The sequence below is a fragment of the Oryctolagus cuniculus genome, chromosome 3 (assembly GCF_051225735.1).
Source record: "Oryctolagus cuniculus isolate XC-2025 breed Fujian yellow rabbit chromosome 3, ASM5122573v1, whole genome shotgun sequence".
In the NCBI taxonomy this organism is placed as follows: domain Eukaryota; kingdom Metazoa; phylum Chordata; class Mammalia; order Lagomorpha; family Leporidae; genus Oryctolagus; species Oryctolagus cuniculus.
In genome coordinates, this window is record NC_142869.1 from 88480526 (window position 1) to 88501590 (window position 21065).

General features: G+C 37.7%; 1 protein-coding gene across 1 annotated transcript in view; it reads left to right on the forward strand.

The window, feature by feature from the left end:
- The window catches only part of LOC138843166 (coiled-coil domain-containing protein 66-like), a 134236-nt gene that overhangs the window by 77667 nt on the left and 35504 nt on the right, over positions 1-21065 (forward strand). Inside the window, 1 exon segment of the mRNA XM_089328662.1 lies at positions 6306-6428. Within this exon segment, the coding sequence (XP_089184788.1) occupies positions 6306-6428 (123 nt within the window).

The window sequence follows — 21065 nt, forward strand, 5'->3', positions numbered from 1 at the left end:
CTCTCTCTCTCTTTCTCTCTCTCTCTCTCTCCTCCCTATCCTCCTTCCCTCTTTCAGTCTCTCTTTCAAACAAAATGAAAAAATAAATAAAAACAAAATATCTGCTCAATAAGTTCATGAATGCACAGATCTAACAGATATAATTAGTATTGTATGCCCCACAAGCTTCTCAAATGCCACCTCACTAAACTTGAACTGATGTTCTTCCTCTCGCAAATCCTTTCCTTCAGCCACTGTCCCAGACGGAATCCTTAACCACCTCCTATTCTTTCTCCTGTCAATCATTAACTCTTGCAAATTCTACTTCATTAGTATGTGTTTAACCTATGCATTACTCTTTATTCATATCAAAAATTATATTGCCCATATTACTGCAACATATATTATTGCATTCAGTCATCTTAACCACACAAATCCATTTTTTTATGTTGGCACAGTCAACTTAGTTGCTCTCCTACTAAAATTCTTCAGTTGCTTCTATTACTTTTAGCATAAATCCTGACCTCCTTCCATGTACGGACCTGAGTGAATTCACCCTTTCTTAACCTTTTCATGTCTCACAGTCCTCCATTTCATAGCCGATTTTCCCATAATACCAAATGATGTGTAAGTCCTCAAGTTGACCACATGCTTTATCTCTTCTTGCCATTATTGTTCCTTCCTTTACTTACAATATTCTTCCAATATTCCTCTCATCTTTATTGATAGAAACGCCAAGATCTCACTTGAACTTGAGGACTCAAGGAAGGATTCAGTTCCTGCTTGAAGCTTTTTATAAGCACATTGTGTGAGTGCTTCTTATATTTCTGGTATCAAAAGATGATTAAAGGAAAAATAAGAAAACATAAACTATTAGAAACCTAAAGACGATTCCGTAAAGTAGCTGGGTCCAAAATTAAACAGTGATATCAAGATTCACTTGTTTTCATATGTGTAAACCGAAGTCCACCACAAGTTATAATGAAAGAAGACAACATTTACAAAAACAAGTTGATAAAATGCTTAGGGTAGGAGGAATTGTAAAAGATCTCTATAAAAAGAAATGTGAAAACCTGGTGAGAAATATGAGAACTTGAACAAAGAAAGAATTCTGCATTCATGACTAAGTAAACCCATGAAGATGTCACTTATCTGTAAGTGAATCATAAATTTTACATTTATCTTATAAAATACAAGTTATATTTTTAAACTGATAAGCAGATTCCAAGTGCCAAATAGAAAATTATAGGAAAATATGAGTAGTTCTTCACTTCTAATATTATACAAAACTCCAGATAGACCATATATTTAAAAATAAAATTTGAAGCCATAAAAGTAGTAGAAGGAAATAAAGGAAATATACTTCATATATACAATAATAATATGAAAGTGGCTTTTTGAAGTGTGAAAAACTTAATAAGTCAGTAATGCAATACTGACAAATTAAAATTTTCTAGATATTAAAGGCACTATAGTCAATGTACCAGGAAGACGATGACACATTCAAACTGAGTGATTTGAAGAATTTTGAATGAAAGAACTACTTGCAAAACTCAGTGGAGGATATAAGGAAGACACTAATTGTCTGAGAACTGAAGAAAAGGGAAAATAAGTGTATACTTAATCCAGAGAAAGAAATGTGGGCGTGTGGGTTGGCTGGTAGAATACAGATACCCTGCATGAATGGAGGAAGGAAACCAGTGTAATACATAGACTACCCACACTCTCCTCCCTTCTCTTACTCTTCTGTTAGTACGCATGGTTGGTAGAACTTAATCAGTATCCATCAATCACTCCAGAGAGTGTATTCTCTTGCAGTATAAAATCAGAAAAACAAAGTAATTAAAATTAAGGGTATAGTAGATGGCCTTATTGGATTTGGCATAGCAAAGAGAGTTGTGAACTGGAATATAAATTAATAGAAATTACCGGTTTGCAGAATGGAGAGAAAAGAGATTAAAGATAAAAAATGAAATATATTAAATACTATTGGAGCCGGTGCCATGGCTCACTTGGTCAACCTTCTGCCTTGCGGCACCAGCATCCCATATGGGCATGAGGTTCTAGTCCAGGATGGGGTGCCAGATTCTGTCCCGGTTGCTCCTCTCCCAATCCAGCTCTCTTCTGTGGCCTGGGAGGGTAGTGGAGGGTTGCTCAAGTGTTTGGGTCCCTGCACCCACATGGGAGACCAGGAGGAGGCACCTGGCTCCTGGCTTCAGATCAGCAGCCATAGCGGCCTTTTGTGGGGTGAACCAACGGAAGGCAGACCTTTCTATCTCTCTCTCTCACTATCTAACTATATCTGCCAAATTAAAAAAAAAAAAAAAGCCACCACATAGCAAAGTCCCAGCTATTCTGGCTCAGTAATGAGGTGGAGAACTAATATTAACATTTAAAAAAACATATTTTAAAAGTTCTAAAAGAAAAATAGGCATGGAAGTCTATGGCAGAAGCAATATTTGAGGCTATGTTTTCCAAGATTTAAAAAAAATAATGAACAAATGATAAGTGGAAACCTGGGTGACCATATGAAAAGAATGAAATTGGATCCTTACCTGACACCATGTACAAAAGGTAACTCAAAATGGATTCAAGATCTAAATATAAGAGGTAAAACTATAAATCTCATACAATAAAACACAGAGGAAATCAGACATTATGACATTAGATGTGGCAATGGTTTCTTGCAAATGGCAGGAGAAGCATAACTAACAAATTTTAAAAAGCAAATTGGATTATGTCAAAACAAAAAATAATTGTGCATCAAAAGATACTGTCAACAGACTGAAAAGGCAGAAAAATAGCTGCAAATCACATATCTCACAACGGGATAATATCCAAAACATTCAGGGGCCGGTGTCGTGTTGCAGCAGGTTAAGGTGCTGCCTACAACACCAGCATCACATATGGGCACATGTTCAAGTTCCAGCCACTCCACTTCTGATCCAGCTCCCTGCTAATGGCCTGGGGAAAGCAATGGAAGATGGCCCAAGTACCTGAGCCCCTACCATGTGGGAGACCTGGATGAAGCTCCTAGCTCCTGGCTTCAGCCTGGCTCAGCCCTGGCCATTGCAGCCACTTGGAGAGTGACTTGACAGATGGAACTCTCTCTCTCTTTCTCTGTAACTCTGATTTTTCAAATAAATACATAATATATATATAGAAAGAATTCCTATAACTCAATAACAAATTAATAGATAATTTTATTTTTCAATGGACAAAAGACATGAATAGAAATTTCCCCAAAAATCATATGTAAGTGACTAATAATCACATAAATAGATGGTATTACTTAATGAATATTAAGCTACATTATGGAAAGCCAAAAAAAGTTTTTCAGGTGGATGAAAGTGATGGTTGCCCAACCGTTGCAATGTATTCAATGCCACTAAGCCCTAAAATGGTAAATGTTCATTCTTTGAAGAATACACTTTTGCAAAGAATTAAAATCTCCACAGATTTGTTTGGTTATAGATTCAATAGAAATTCAATCAAAATTTTATAATAAGGAAGAATAGGTTCAAAGCAAGACAAATGACTGTAACCGGGAAAGCAGATGGTTGACTACATCTGAAGGGGCACAAAAATTGAAATTGTCACCTTGAGAGAAATAAAACCTCATCTTTGTAATTTCCAGCTCTTAGTATTTTGCATATTGGTAGGAACTTCATTATCTTTTTTTAAAGATTTTATTTATTTATTTGAGAGCTAGCATTACAGTGTGAGGGAGAGACAGAGAGGAAAGTCTTCCTTCCGTTGGTTCACTTCCAGATAGCTGCAACAATTGGAGCTGCACTGATCCGAAGCCAGGAGCCAGGAGCTTCCTCCAGATCTCCCATGTGGGTACAGGGCCCAAGCACTTGGGCCATCTTGTACTGCTTTCCCAGGCCATAGCAGAGAGCTGGATTGGAAGAGGAGCAGCCGGGACTAGAACCGGCACCCATCAGGGATGCTGGCACCACAGGTGGAGGATTAATTTACTGCACCATGGCACCAGCCCCCATTAGCTTTTTAAATAAGAATATTTGTAGTACATATGTTTTGCTATCCTTAAAAAAATGAAGTCATATTTATGTCTTACTGACTCCACTTTCTTTCTTGTATCAATTATTTTTATGTGCTAGGAAGTAAAGATTGCCCATAAACAATAAAGTGGACATGAGTATCTGTGCATGTGCACATGTGCCTGAACACATAATCATATACACACATTTCAAAAAAATAGGCAAAAGCTCTGCACTGACAATTCATAACAGAAAAAAAAGAAAAGACAAAATGAAAATCATATCAGCCCAGATATGTAATTAAATGGATTAAATTAAAATGTTCATTTATCTCTGCTGTCTTAGGCAGCTTTAAAATGAAAGTAAATTGATATCAACAGAATGAAGGCAACAGTCAATGAATGATGTCCTTAAATATTTGCAAGATAGAAGGACAGAGGCATTGTAATTTGCATAAAAGAGTAAAGGGAATTTAAGCATCCATCGCAACACAGAGGATGCCAATACAAGGCATACCCAATTGCCAAGCAAAACCCAAGGAAGGGTCAGGATACAGGATTAGATGGGCAACATAGGGACCAACTGAAAGCATGAAGGTGCTTAAAACCTAAATCTCTTCCCCTTCCCTGACAGCCACATGCTTATTCTTCTCTGTAGGAAGATCAGCAACATTTTCCTAGAAAAACTGAACCACAGAACTCTAGACTCAGATAAACCAATCAATATAAAGTGGGAATAGGATGTTATAATAAATATAAGAGGTTATGTGAAATTTTACCCAGTAGCAATTAACTACCAGACTCTGTTCTCCAGTTGAATAGAATATTGACAGCCCAAAATTTTCAACACACACTAAATTAGAAACACGATGGTTCTTCATAAGAAGAACCAAATGGCCCCAGAGAAAAGTCCCCAAAATACTAGAACTTGATACAAGGCTTTAAAGGAATTGCTCTATTATCCTGAAGTGAATCCCACTAATGAACAGGCTACATCAAAACGCACAAAGCTTTAAGCGAACTCTTTAGAGGATAACTCTTAGATTTTAAAGAGCATGCAAAGTTTGCCCAGTGGTTTAGAAAGGACACATTTTAGAATCAATTTTTAAATATCTACAAAATCTCAGCGGGAACTTTGGGATTTCCTTAAATTTACCAGATTGAGGGAATCTGATGTCTAAACAATATGGATTCTCCCAATCCATTATAAATCTTTCATAGTTTTCACCAGATACAGCACTTGCCCACTATATTTATACCTACATGTTTAGCATATTAGAAGTATCATACTAGTACTATTATTACAAATGCATGTTTCAATTGTTTAATATATAAAGGTTCAATTGGTTTGGGTATGTTGCCTTAGTATGGGGAAATTTGGATAAGTCCATTTATAAGGACTAGGAGCTATTTTGTAGATATTTTGAGATTTTATATGCAGACAAGTACATCATGTGCAAATAGAATTTCATTTTTTTCTTTTATGATCTATATGATTTTTCTTTTTTTTTCAGGATTTATTTATTTATTTCAAAGAATTGCAGAGAGAGAAAGAGGAAAAGACAGAGCAAGGAAGAGAGAGCTTTCATCCATGGTTCACTCCCCAGATGGCTTCAATGAACAAGGCTGTTCCAGGCCAAAACCAGGATCCTGGAGCTTCAACCAGGTCTTCCATGTGGCTGGCAGGAACCCAAGTACTTAGCCATTCTCTGCTGCTTTTCCAAGGCCATTAGCAGGGAGCTGGATCAGAAGTAGTGCTGCCAGGGCACAAACGCACCCATACTTGATGCTGGCATTGCAGGCAGCAGCTTTACCTGATACACCAAAACACTGGCCCCGTGTTTCTTCTTTAATTATTACATTGGTTAGTTTTTTTTTTTTTTGCATAATATTAAAGCGGAGTATGGGAAAATGACACGAACGCCTTCTTCTCGACCTTAGAGGAAATATACTAAGTTTTATGCTATGTGTAGGCCATTTTGAATATGTACTTCACTAAGACAAGTTATCTTCCATTCCTTGTTTGCTGAGAGTTTTTATCATAAGTGGACATTACATTTTGCTCAATACTGGTTTTTCATTTAAAAATAAATATATTAAGAGTTCACCAGCTGGCTAGTTTAGATGTTCCCAATTTTGTTGACAACATGTAAACTGTCATAGCCATGAGCCAGTTAAACATGTCTTCTCTCCATCAGGCCTGATCAGCCCAGTGACCTTGGCCACAACAACAACACAGGGATTCTTCATGGCTTGTTTGATCTGATGTTTGTTCCTGACAAGCACAGTGAACATAAGTGTGTTTTTGTCTTTTTCTTCACAGCCAGCTCAGTAGTCAGGGGGAACTTGAGGATGCCATAATGGTCAGGTTTGTGTCCCCCGGAGGTGATCTGCTGAGAATATTTGGACTACCTCCAGATTCAACGTCTTGGTCCGTAAAATGCAGGTGAGGTGTGATCTTTTTTTCTTGGCTGTGGAAGTCTTTCAGCACTGGTTTCTTAGCCTTTCAAGTCTTTGCTTTGGCTTTGACTTTGAGAGTAATGGGAGCTTCCTTCTTCACCTTCTGTACTCTCATGCTGAAAAGGTGCAGAATGTACTGAGATGGCAATTTTTCTATTTAATTATATCACATTGGCCTGGAGTCTGGTGAGGACATGTGCCAAAACTCATCTGTCTCACTGGGGCACAGGTCTTTGCCTAATATTGGGATAAGTCCAGAGACTTTCCACAGGCACTTGCCTCTGGATGGAAACCATTAGGATCTGCCCCAATGTTGGGTTTTACCAGTGCAAAACTGAATCCCAAAACACAGTCCTATGGCCCTTTGCTGTTTGCCTAAGATTGGAAGAGAGTGATAAAGGCAGCCCCCTAACCACACAGATTAGCCCCAGGCTGCTCACACCTGGATCTCAGTTATAGACCCCTACAAAGTCTTGGTGTTTAGCAAGTCCACAGTGGCTGGCAGTAATGCTGGCCAAAACAAGTCTGAGTGAATGGAACACAGATTTCTGTCTGACTCCTGGCAAAGCCAGAGCTCTGTCTGTGAGCACCAGCTGGGTACCAGAGATCATTGGGCTCTTTTAGGAGTTGGGTCTTGGGGAGAGTGGCCTAGGTCTAAGGTCTGAGGCCAGGTCCAAAGCTCTCTGTCTGCACAGCTGGAGCTTTTCTTTCTGCTGGCAGTTGGAGGGGCACAGAGGCCACCTGGATGCAGAAGCTCCAAATATTCACTCTTCCAGTCAGGGGCAGGGGCAGGGACTCAGGGACTCAGTTCCACTGAATGTTTTCACAGTGGGCCAGCACTAGGACTCAGTTCATTCTCCCACTCCCAAGTAGGATGCATAAATCTCCCTCCTTGTTTTCTTCAATGTGACTTTTTATGATTAAGTCAAGATGAAGTACTGCGGTGTCTCACCTGGCCTCTGTAGCTCTTGACGTGTGTGTAACTATTAACATTAATGTCTCTGTGATGAGGTGGTCGCCAGACCCTCTTACACAGAGATAAGAATTTTGTTTTAAGGACTTAAACGTTGTCTCCTGTTTCCTGGCTTGCATAATTTCTGAACAGTAATTTGCCATAATTCTTGTCTTTGTTCTTCTGTAACGAAGGCTAATTTTTACTGTGTCTACATTTAAGCATTCAATATTTCTTGTTGTCTTTTGTTCTTAGTAAGTTGATCATTATATATATTTTTTACTTAGAAGCCTTTTATTTAAGGAATACAAACTTCATGCATTTCATATATACAAATTTAGAAACATGGTGATTCTTCCCACCCTACCATTTCTTCTGTCCACACTCCCATCCTTCTTTCTCCTTCCTCTCCTATTTCCATTCTTATTTTTTCCAAAGATCTATTTTCTAAAGACATTTATTTATGCGGAAGCCAGAGTTACACAAAGAGAGGAGAGGCAGAGAGAGAGAGAGAGAGAGAGGTCTTTATTCCACTGGTTCACTCCCTAATTGGCCGCAACAGCTGGAGCTGAGCTGATCTGAAGCCAGGAGCCAGGAGCTTCTTCCGGATCTCCCATGCGGGTGCAGGGGCCCAAGTACTTGAGCCATCTTCCACTGCTTTCCCAGGCCATAGCAGAGAGCTGTACTGGAAGTGGGGCAGCCGGGATTCGAATTGGCGCCCATATGGGATGCCAGCACTGCAGGCAGAGGCTTTACCCACTACGCCACAGCGCCATCCCCTAAAGATCTATTTTCAATTAACTTTATACACCTAAGATTAACGCTACAGGGCAGCACTGTGGCATAGCAGGTAAAGCTGCCGCCTACAGTGCTGGCATCTCTTATGGGTGCCAGTGCAAGTCCCGGTTGCTCCTCTTCTGATCCAGCTCTCTGCTATGACCTGGGAAAGCAGTGGAAAGTGGCCCAAGGACTTGGGCCACTGCACCTATGTGTGAGATGCAGAAGAAGCTCCTGGTACCTGGGTTCAGCTCAGGTCATTGTGGCCAATTGGGGAGTGAGCCAACAGATGAAAGACCTCTCTCTCTGCCTCTCCTTCTCCCTCTGTGTGACTCTTCCAGATAAATAAATAAAATCTTTAAAAAAAAAAAAAAAGATTAACACCACACTAAGTAAAGAGTTCAACAAGTAGTATGAAAGCATAAAACTTTTCCTCAACAGTTGAGACAAGGGCTGTTCAAAATCATGGCATCTCAAAGAATCAATTTCACTACCATATTTCTAGGTATGCGTGTGTGTGTGTATGTGTGTGTGTTGGTATTTTCTGAGAACATAAATCTAAATCTGTGGTTTGTTGTCTATCATAATTTCAGAAAATGTTTTTGCCTACTCATTCTTTTTTTTTTTTTTTTTTTTTTTTGACAGGCAGAGTGGACAGTGAGAGAGAGAGACAGAGAGAAAGGTCTTCCTTTTGCCGTTGGATCACCCTCCAATGGTCGCCGCGGCAGGCACGCTGCGGCCGGTGCACCGCGCTGATCCGATGGCAGGAGCCAGGAGCCAGGAGCCAGGAGCCAGGTGCTTTTCCTGGTCTCCCATGGGGTGCAGGGCCCAAGTACTTGGGCCATCCTCCACTGCACCCCCTGGCCACAGCAGAGGGCTGGCCTGGAAGAGGGGCAACTGGGACAGAATCCGGCGCCCCGACCCGGACTAGAACCCTGTGTGCCGGCGCCGCTAGGCGGAGGATTAGCCTAGTGAGCCGCGGCGCCGGCCCTTGCCTACTCATTCTTTAAATGGTCAACCACTTCTTTTGCTCATTTTTCTTCTTGTCTTTTTCAAAAACTATTTTCCTAATTTTCAACAGACACATCAAAATTCCATATATTATGAGGCACCTTGTAATGTTTCTGTACATGTATTCTGTGTACGTGTGTATCAGCTTTTTGTTACTACAACTAAATACCTGAGAGGAGAGTCTTAGGAAGAAAGGTTTATTTCACTCGCAATTTCAGAAGTTCACAGTCTAAGACAAGGCAGCTCCAGTACTATAGCATCTGATCACGGTAGAACTCATGTCGAGGGAGAATCACAAGGTGATCCAGAATGTAGAGCCATATCTGAGGAGCACATGCCTCATCCCTCCTGATCATGTCAACATGACTTGATCATGGTGCTGCACATTGGCTATTCAATCCAATCACTTCCCAGTGATTACTCCTATAGACACTGAAATTGATAGAGCCTCACCCATAATCCACCGTTAATCCATTTTCCATTAACGTAAGAATTTGGGATTTAAGTATCTGTATGAGTTTGAGGAACCAAATCCCATTTAACCCATAACACATACACTATGTAATACTCAAACAATATAATCATACGTATCACCTCAAATATCTTCAAATATCTACATCTTTCTTCTAGGTTTTTATTAGAAAAAATCAACAGATCGTGATCATTATCCATAGACACTCTGCCACAAAACATCAGCCTTCTTAGTCCTTTCTAACTATAATTTAGAACCTATTAAATAATGTTTCTTTCTCTCTTTCCCTCCCTCCTACTTTCCCCAGATTTCAGTAACCATCATGATACTTTCAGCTTTTAAAATATTACATACGAGTGCATAACGTGGCACTTGTCTTTCTGTACTTCGCTGACCGTCCTTCTAGGTTCCAATTATACAGGTATTAGAATTTTTAATCCTGTCCCACAACACTTGAATATTCTCACTCTTTTTTGCTCCCTCTCCCCACTCCCTATCTTTGTCTTTTAGTATGGTTAATTTCTATTGTCCTGCCTTCAAGTCCACTAATTCTTTATCTGTGCCAAACCTGTTACATGCTTATTTCTAACATTTCAATTTGGTTCATTTTTATAGTTCCTACATCTTTGCTAAAATTACCATATGATCTTTGCATGTTGTCTGTTCACTAACATTTTTAATAAATGGATCACAGTTATCCAAAACTTCATGTGAGAGAGTTGCCACATACATGTCATATCTCAGTTTGATTCCAATGATTGCTTGTCTTATCAAATTGTGTTGTAACCTGCATTTTCATATGTCTCAGAGTTTTTTGCTGTTTTGTATCCTGTCAGGTCTAGCTCAAGTGAGTTGGTATTCACAGCTCCCCTCTTTCAGACCTTGTTTCTCTTCAGATTTTGGGTCAGTTGTCCTGCAGATAATGGGTTTCAAAAGAAAGTGAGAAATTTGAAATTACTCTTTTTCTTTTGTGATTCTTTAATTTTGTATATCACTTTAATAAAAATAAAACTAAAAATGATCTCTAATGTTACTGGTTTTCATACAGCATAAATTAAAAGTCATTCCACAGCAATCACTTTTACAAAAATTAAAATGTGTTGCCAAGTATATGAATTAACAAACATTCCTATTCACTGCAAAAGAGAGTATGATTCAGTAAAATTACTCTAGAGGATAATTGACTATATTCATAACATTTCAAAAATATACATTTAGCATTGCAAGTTCTAGATAAATAAATTTTTCTTGGACGTGTGCGTAAGGATGCAAGTATCACAGCAACATCTTATAAAATTTGCTCCAAGTGAGGGAGAATCTTGATAATGATCATCAATGATAGAACAGAAGAATTAAGAGTGACTTTTCAAAAAGATTTATTTTATTATTTATTTGAAAGAGTTACAGAAAAAAGAAGGAGAGAGAGAGAGCAAGAAAGAGAGAGAATCTTCCATCCACTGGTTAACTCCCCAGATGGCTGCAACAATGGAGCTGAGCCAGATCAAAATCAGGAACTAGGAGATTCAGCTGGGTTTCCCATGTGAGTAGCAGAGGTCCAAACACTTGGGCCATCTGTCACTGCTTTTCCCAGACCGTTAGCAAGGAGTTAGACCAGAAGTGGAGCAGCCACGAATGAATGGGCACCCATATCAGATGCCAGCGTCACAGGTGGTGACTTTACCTGCTAATCCACAATGTTGGGCCCCCAAGAGTAGCTTTTTAAATATAATAGAATGCTATACACAAGGTAAAATGAATGTAATAATTTACATGCACTGAAAAATAAAAACTTCCAAAAAAAAGTTCAACAAAATTAGGTTGCAAAAGGATATGTGCAGTGTATCATTTAAATAAAATGGGAAAAGATGAAAAAAATTTTTTTCCATTATTTGTTTTAAAAAATATGAAGACATGCCCGGAGATGAATCATACCAGCCACAGCATAATGGCAAAAAGGGTGTCTGAGGGAGAAATTTTGAAGAGTGGTTTCATTTTAAAAAAATACATAAAAGCAACATGGTAAATATGGATTGTGTGCATACCAATGTCTGCTATATATTTTTGTACATTTTAAATACTTCATAATTAAACATCTAAAGGAATTCAGTTTATATTGTTCCCTTGTGAATTGTTTTCTGTAATTAGAGATAATTTCTTTTTTTTTTTTTTTTTTTTTTTTTTTTTTTTTACATTTTAAGCTTTTATTTAGTGAGAAAGATGCATAGGATAGTGAGGGCTTTATCTATAGGAGAGAGGTAGATCTGGGTTCATTCCGAGTACGAGGAACCAGCCACGTGGAAGAGCATCTGAAGCCTAGGGCGGGTAGGCCAGGAACTCTAGGGCTGGCGGCCTGAAGACCACGCCCCCTGGAGGCGCAGGGCAGGGAAATGGAAGAAAGGGAGAGAGAATTTCGTTTAAACCACTTGAACCTCTCATAGACAGGAACTACAGCACCAAGAGTTTTTCAAATAGTTGTGTCAGAAAAATAGCAAAAAATAAAAAATGTTCTCACTAATATGTAATAGTCTTCAGTATGTGTGTATGTTTGTGTATCCAGTTAGGTACAAGGTATGCAGGAGAGAATGCTAGTCTTCAGCTGCTGTGAGGTTCCCGGGCAGGTGTCTTCCCAGGGAATGGCTGAAATTATTCACCTGTGTGGTGGAGTGATAGCTTTGGTTGCACATTATTTTCTGTTAGGGATAGTCTTAGGCATTTATAACCCTTATGTTGCTATTACATTCCAGTCAATTCAGAAGATTTAAAATTGATAAAGACATACCTACTGGTATTTTATTTTTCAAACATCTCACCTTGGTACATCTTCCTAACACTAGACTTAGGTAGCAGTGTATTTTGGAACAAGGTGGAGTACAAAAAATGGAATGGGAGCCTAGAGCTATCTTAAAGCCTTTTACAAAGGACCTTTAAGTGCTTTCAGAACTGCAAGCAACTAGGTAAGTTTCCGCTCATAGTTGGAAACATGATTCCTTGGTCCATGTAAATTCTTAATACCTTTTGATTGTATGTGTATATGAATATTCAATTCAGTCATAAACCAACTCTATGTCCCTAAATGCCTCTTGGTGGAATGGACAGTAATATCACAAGAGAATTCAACATGAGAGTATAAAATGACATAAATTGAGTGATGTGACTGGGATTTATTCCCCTTAAAATCACTGCAAACAACAGTAAGATGCTTACAATTAATATTTGCTACTTTCAGATGCTTCTATTAATCAAATACATTTAAAATGTGCACGGTTTCTTTTTTGATGCTATTAGCACAAATAAAGGGCCAATGTAATAAACCCTAAGCAGAGTGAGAATGGAGAATTATGCTTGGAGCGGATATGAATAGCTCATTATTTGGCTCCTTTACTCATATTTCAATATTGAGAAATGAGATATCTTCAAAAGTTTTTATGCAAGCTTTACAATAATCTCAAGAAGAAACAAACAAAAATACGAGAATATGGTTCCCACTTGCTTCTGGTTCATCTTACTTTGAAATCTCATATTCCATTATTTAGTACACAAGAATGCAGAATTTCATGTAAAAGTTTTAGTCTCACTAATTTGGAAAAAATTAACAATTTAATTCCTTATTAACAGAGAGCATTAGCATTTTTATCAGTATAACTTGGTAATGCAATGTAATAAAGAATAATCAAGTTGAAATAAACACCTGTAGTAATCCGGTTTCATCCAAATTACTTGCTGTGGTGCAGTACTTAAGTTCGAATGATTTTTTTTTTCATTAAATGTGTTCCCAATTCTAATTCCAGATGATGTATCAATTAAAACTACTGCCCACCATTGTATGCATCAGATTCCAACTCAGCAGTGAAATACTAACACAGAAGATAAGTATCCATTATGTACAATTATCAAATTAATTGGAAAGTTTCCAGATCTCTATTTTCTTCTTTCCTCCATCTGTCCAGCCTCGGAAATGATGGAGCATTCCATAAACATCCTCTCAACCAGTCTATTTTTATCTAGAAAATTGATTTTTACATTAATTTAAAAAGTATTTTATGGGAGGAAAACTAGACTGAGCTTTTAGCACTATATGGTTTTACTTGCTTTGAGCCTGTTAGTTCTACATATTGGACACTCTCTCTGCCCTGAAGCTCTAGGTAATAAAACACAAATCAATCAATCAATGAACAATTCTTTATTGATTTCCTGCTATGTATCCCTGACTAAATGAGACACTGTGGAAGACAATGGAAAGTTATCACACACAGCCTCTGGGCCCTCAAGGCTTACACTGATACAAAAATGACCTTTTTATCCTACCCAAAGACTTTTGCAGAAAGAACAAACCACTTGAACAAGTAGGGAGAATATTTTTAGCCTCTAGCAATGTCAAGTTTTAGTCATTTGTTCTCAGCTCTTCATTGTATGTTTGTACCACTTTCTTATTATATATGATCATGATATCTACTTTTTCTGAAATTTTTTTGGGTGAATCAAACATAATTTCTACAATGTAAACCTAGCTTAATTTGATCATTGAACATCTAAATGGAAAATGACTTTCTACTGTGCTACCACTCTGTTCTAGGCACTTTGCCAATATTATTACATTACATTCTCACAAAAACATGTGAACTAATTGTAATATCCTTATTCTATGAAGTATCAAGTGAAGCCTAAGAACCCTTTTGGTTTCCAAGAAGTGGCAGAGGTAGAATTCAAAAAGTCAAGTGTCTTAACTCCAAAGTTCATTCCTATTATTTTATAGCAACAAAGTCATGATGTCAGAAGAGTGAAAATGTGATGTTTAATTTTGAAAAGAGATACATGTTAATTTACAATAACATTCCTTGAACACTTACTATGAGTCATGCAGCTGGCTGAAAACCCTGGATGAGTTGTTTCATTTGATCCTCTGCAGGTGCTGCAGTTGCCCTCATGTTAAATGTACAAGCACCTACAACAGCCCAGTAAATTGTCCAGGGTTAGAGAGTTAGACAAGATTGTTACAAGTGCATATGCTATTTAATTAAGGAGTTCAGACAAGTAGTAAATGAAACTGAAAAAGGCATAACATTACAAAACCATCCTGCTTCTGATCCATTGTTTTCATATTCATGTATTGATTCTCTAAATACCACTTAACACAAGACACTATGTCATGTGCTGGGTACACAGAGAAAGTCAAAATCTCTACATTCAGAGAGCTTGCATTCTATTGAAAAAAAATAAAGTAAAACACAACTATAATGTTCTGTGACAGACACATACAGAGATTAATTATGATAGGGCATCTGAAATAAAATGAGGGAACATAAAATATGAGATGAGTCTTATAAAAATGTAGCAGGTATTTATTTATAGCATCTTCTCTTCATAAGAATATCATATATTTTAAATGTTTATAATATTCATATTATCTTTGCTCTGGATTCTTATGATTTCTATTTTTAAGAGGAAAAGTTTTTGCATTATTACTTTTGTCCAGATTAACTGACAAGTCTAGCTAAATTATTACTCTGTTTTCACATTTCCCATGAAAAAAATCAATATTTTTTTACTCTATTGAACGATGTGATATTTGGTTCTGTCTTGAAGAGGGGGAATTGTCAGTTCATACTTCTCTAGAGAATACTCTTGATTTGATGCCCTGGATTGGGAATTGAGAAACCCAATATATTTGGACATTTCAGTTCAGAAAATACCTGGCTAAACCGTTCTCTGTGCTCATGTTGCAACAATTGAAGCATTGACCTCTATTATGAACACTAACCTCAGCATCTTGGCATAAGGATGGGTCAGAATGAAAAGCTATTTCTATCAACGTACATTAGGATGTAACAATCTTTGGCATCTTGAAAAGTCAGTTCAATCCTTGAGGAAAATGAGGTAGAGTAGAAAAATAGGGCTTATGCTATAAATACAAACTGAACTCATTAAACTCTTAGTGATTAACTGGGCTTAACACCAGATCATAGAATGAGACAGGAACAAAATATTCTGGATTCGTCTGATTTACCCGAGACAGGTACATGGCGAACAAACTCTGTTCCAGGAAATATTATCTCAAGTGAATCATAGCTACTGACTCTTGTTTCTTAATTTGCAATGGTCTCATAGCACTTCTCATAAAGTTTCACAAATACCTGCCACATTTCCATACTACTCTTTAACATCTCATAGTTATCTTAAAGTAGATATACCTCTTTACACAAAAATAAAATCTATCTCTTATGTTCAGTGTTATTATGGACTATTAGCAGTTTGATAGTCCAGTTTGCTGTCAAAATGCCAGTAAGTCAGTTTAATATTCTCACACCCTAGCAAAATTATCTCAGATTAAAGACAGACTATTACAATGGGTACAAAGAGAAAATTGCCCCATTCCTCTGGGAATTTATCAGTTCAGTGATAGCTGCTCAAACTCTGGACCTTCAGAGAAAACAAACACTCCTATAAGATACAAAAGACTCTAGGATTTTATTTTTTATTTGTTTGTTTCACTTATAAAAATTAACTAAATGGAAGCAATTCTTCAAAAAATTTGCCAAGACTAGCAACAGAAATAGACAATCCAAATACAGTTATATCTATTAAATAAAGTGAGTCAATAAGTAACAACCTTCCAAGACAGAAAGCGCCAGGCCCAGATAGATACACTGGTGAATTCTGTCAAGTATTTAAGGGATAAACCATAACAATTTCCTACAATTTCTTACAAATGTTTTAAGTGAGAATACTCTATAATCCATTACACAAGGCCAGCATAATCTTAATACTAGCCTTATAAGAAAATAAAACTCCAGAAAAATATCTCTCATAAGAAAATATTAAAAAATTCTTAGCAAATGTCAGCAAACCAAATCTAAAATAGATAGAAAGAAATAGATATCCTTACAAAGTAGAATTTAATACAGACATATAAGTCTGATTCAACATTTGAAAATTAACTAACATAATCTATCACATCAATAGGCCAAAGAAGAAAAACCACATAATCCTATTAACAGATGCTGAAAAAGCATTTGGCAAAATCCAATATCCATTTATGATTAGAACGTTTAATAAACTAGAAATAGAGAATTTCCCCCACTTAATATCTGCACAAGGCATACTGCTAGTATCATATTTATGTGTGAGAAAGCTTTCCTACTAAGAGTAGAAACAAGAATATCCTACCTCACTACTCCTTTCTGACATTATATTGGAAATACTAGCTAATGCAATAAGATAAGACATGACAAGAAAATTAAATATGAGTATATTGGGAATGAAACAATAAAATTATCTTACACACAGATAATATGATCATCTATATAAAAAATCCAAAATAATTGTCAAAGAAACCTCCTAGAACTAATATGAGATTAGAGAAAGATTTCAGAATACAAGATTTATGTTAAAAAATGACTTTTTTCCTATATTTCAGCAATGAGCGAGTGGAATTTTAAATTCACAGTCTTTAGGTTTAATTCTGTAATTATCACACAGTTATTCTTAAGTGTTGAAAATTAACTGAAATGTGATCCCTGTTAAACATAAGAGTGGGAATAAGAGAGGGAAGAGATGTATAATTTGGGACATGCTCGGGCTGACTTGCCCCAATTGGTAGAGTTGGAAACATACCAGGGGATTCCAATTCAATCCCATCAAGGTGGCATGTGCCAATGCCATCTCACTACTCCAAGTGATCAATTTCAGTTCACAATTGATCATAATGAAAGGACTAAGAGTCAAAGGGAGCACATAAACAAGTCTAGTATCTGCTAACACCAACCGATAGAATAAATAAAGGGGAGAGTGATCCAACATGGGAAGTGAGATACTCAGCAGACTCATAGAATGGCGGATGTCCTAAATAGCACTCTGGCCTCAGAATCAGCCCTAAAGGCACTCGGATCTGGCTGAAAAGCCCATGAGAGTATTTCAGGCATGGAAAGCCAAGACACTCTGGCAAAAAGATCTCTGTGAGTGAGATCCCAGTGGAAAGAACAGGTCTTCAAAGAGGGAGGTGCCTTTCTCTGAAGGGAGGAGAGAACCTCCACTTTGACTATGACCGTGTCTAAACAAGATAAGAGTCGGAGAACTCAAGGGGCTTCCATAGCCTTGGAAACTCATAACTGGTGCATAGGGAGATTACTGATGCCATAAACAGGAGTGTCAATTGGTAAAGTCAACAACAGGAGTCACTGTGCACTTACTCCTCATGTAGGATCTCGGTCCTTAACGTGCTGTACACTGAGGCTTAATGCTATAACGAGTACTCAAACAGTATATTTCACTTTGTGTTTCTATGGGGGTGCAAACGACTGAAATCTTTACTTAATGTACACTAAACTGATCTTCTGTAAAAAAAAAAAAAAAAAAAAAAAAAGAAAGAAATTTTCAATTCCCAACTTGACTCTCACTGGGATTAAACATGACAATAGGTTTGATCTGATTTCATCATCATTTAAAAAAAATCATCTATTATTTTTCACTTTATGTTTCTGTGTGGGAGCAAACTGTTGAAATACTTACTTAAGGTATACTAAGCTGATCTTCTGTATATTAAGATAATCGAAAATGAATCTTGATGTGAATGGAAGGGGAGAGGGAGTGGGAAAGGGGAGGGTTGTTGGTGGGAGGGACGGTATGGGGGGGGAAGCCATTGTAACCCATGAGTCGTACTTTGGAAATTTATATTCATTAAATAAAAGATAAAAAAAAAAATTCACAGTCTTTAAATTCATAAAAACAAGACATTATTAACATTAACATCCCCAATATGTGAAATACAAAAATATAAATATAACAAAATATGTATACAATATATATGAGGAAAACTACAAAAACTCATGAAAAAAAAAAACAAAAATAAAATGAAGTAAATAAAGAGATATTTCATGTACATAGATAGGAAGATTCAATTTTGTCAAGATGTCAGTTCTTCCTAACTTGATTTATTAATTCAACACAGTCCTAATCAAAATTACAGCAAGTTATTTTGCAAATATTGAAAAACTGATTATATGGTTTATTGGCAAGGCAAAAAACCCAGCCAACTCAATATTGAAGGAGAACAAAATTGGAGGAGTAATATTCAACCTCAACTTCACAAAAATTAACTCAAATGATCACAGATCTGAATATAAAATGCAAAACAGTAAAGTTCCTAAGATAATGTAGGAGAAAATCTAGATAATCTTGGAATTGGCAACAAGTTCTTTAGATATAAGACCAAAGTCATGGTCCATTAAAAAAAAGCGGCTCAATAGGCTAATCCTCCACCTAGCGGCACCGGCATACCAGGTTCTAGTCCTAGTCGGGGTGCCGGATTCTGTCCCGGTTGCCCCTCTTCCAGTCCAGCTCTCTGCTGTGGCCCGGGAAGGCAGTGGAGGATGGCCCAAGTGCTTGGGCCCTGTACCCCATGGGAGACCAAGAGAAGCACCTGGCTCCTGGCTTCGGATCAGCGTGGTGTGCCGGCCGCAGTGCGCCAGCCGTGGCGGCCATTGGAGGGTGAACCAATGGCAAAAGGAAGACCTTTCTCTCTGTCTCTCTCTCTCTCACTATCCACTCTGCCTGTCAATAAAAAAAAAAAAAAAAAAAAAGAATTGACAAACTAGACTTCATTCAGCTTAAGTCTGTTTGCTCTCTAGAAGACACTGTCAAGAGAATTAAAGACAAGCCAGAGACTGAGAGAAAATATTTATAAAAGACAAATGTAATAAAGAACCTTTATTCAAAATATAGAAAGAACATTTAAAACAATAAGAAAAAAAAAAACAAATAAAAAATAAGATGGGGGGCTGGCACTGTGGTGCAGTGGGTTGAAGCTCCGACCTGAGGCGCCGGCATCTCATATGGGCACCGGTTCTAGTCCCAGCTGCTCTTCTTCCGATCCAGCTCTCTGCTATGGCCTGGGAAAGCAGTAGAAGATGGCCCAACTGCTTGGGCCCCTGCACCCATGTGGGAGACCCAGATGAGGCTCTTGGCTCCTGGCTTCAGATCGGAATAGCTCTGGCCCTTGAGGCCATCTGGAGAGTGAACCAGCAGATGGAAGACCTCTCTCTCTGTCTCTAACTCTCTCTGTAACTCTGTCTTTCAAATAAATAAAATAAATCTTTAAAAAAAAAATGAATACCTCAACAGACACTTTATCAACTAAAACATAGTGATGGCAAATAAGCATATGAAAAGTTTTTTCATGTTGTATGTCTTCAGAGAAATGCCAATTAAAGCAATAATTGGATACCACTATATGTATGTTAGAATAGCTAAAATCCAGAACGTTGACAAAACCAAATTCTACTGACAATGTGGAACAACAAGAATTCTCCTTATTTACTGGCGGGATTGCAGAGTATAATAGCTGCTTTGGAAGACAATTTGGCAGCTTCTCATGGAACAAACATATTCTCACCATATGACCCAGAAAGCACACAACAGTCAAAGGAATTCATAACTTTCGTCCACACCAAAATCCACACATGAGTTTTATAGGAACTTTAGTCATAATTAATACAACTTGAAAGTAATCAAGATGTTCTTCATTAGATGAATGTATATAAACTATGGTCTATCCAGACAGTGTACCACTATCCAGTGCTAAACATAATGAATTACTAAGCTATGAAAAGAAAAGAAGGAAATTTTAAGTGAATATTGTTGTAAAAGAGGCCAACTTGAGGGGCCAGCACTGTGGTGTAGTAGGGAAAGATGCCGCCTGCAGTGCCAGCATGCCATATGAGCGCTGGGTCAAGTCCCAGCTCCTCCACTTCCAATCCAGCTCTCTGCTATGGCCTAGGAAAGCAGACGATGGCCCAAATTCATGGGCCCTCTGCACCTGCATGGGAGACCAAGGAAGAAGCTCCTGCTCCTGGCTTTGGATAGGTGCAGCTCCAGCTGTTGCAGCCATCTGGGGAGTGAACCCACGGGTGGAAGACCTCTCTCTCTCTCTCTGCCTCTGCCCCTATGTAACTCTGCCTTTCACATAAATAAATAAATCTAAAAAAAAAAAAAAGGCCAATTTGAAATGGCTACATATTCTGATTCCATTTATCAGACATTCTTGGAAAACAAATTCTATGGACACAGTAAAAGGTCAGTGTTTGCCAAGCATTAGGAAAGAGAGGAAAGGACAGGCAAACAGAGATTTTTAGAGCAGCAAAAATACTCCATACACTACTACAATGATGGATAATGTCTTTATGTATTTCTCTAAACCACAGAATATATAATCCCAAGAGTTCAACCCTTAATGTAAACTATGGCCTTGTGGTAGTGAAGTATCAATATATGTTTGTTAATTTAAACAAATATACCAGTCTGATGAGCGAGATTGATATGAAAGAGCTATGCATGTATGGGTATGTGGTATATGTAGGAAATATTTCTACATTCTGCTTAAGTTTGCTGAGAATCTCAAATTGTTCTTAAAAATAAAC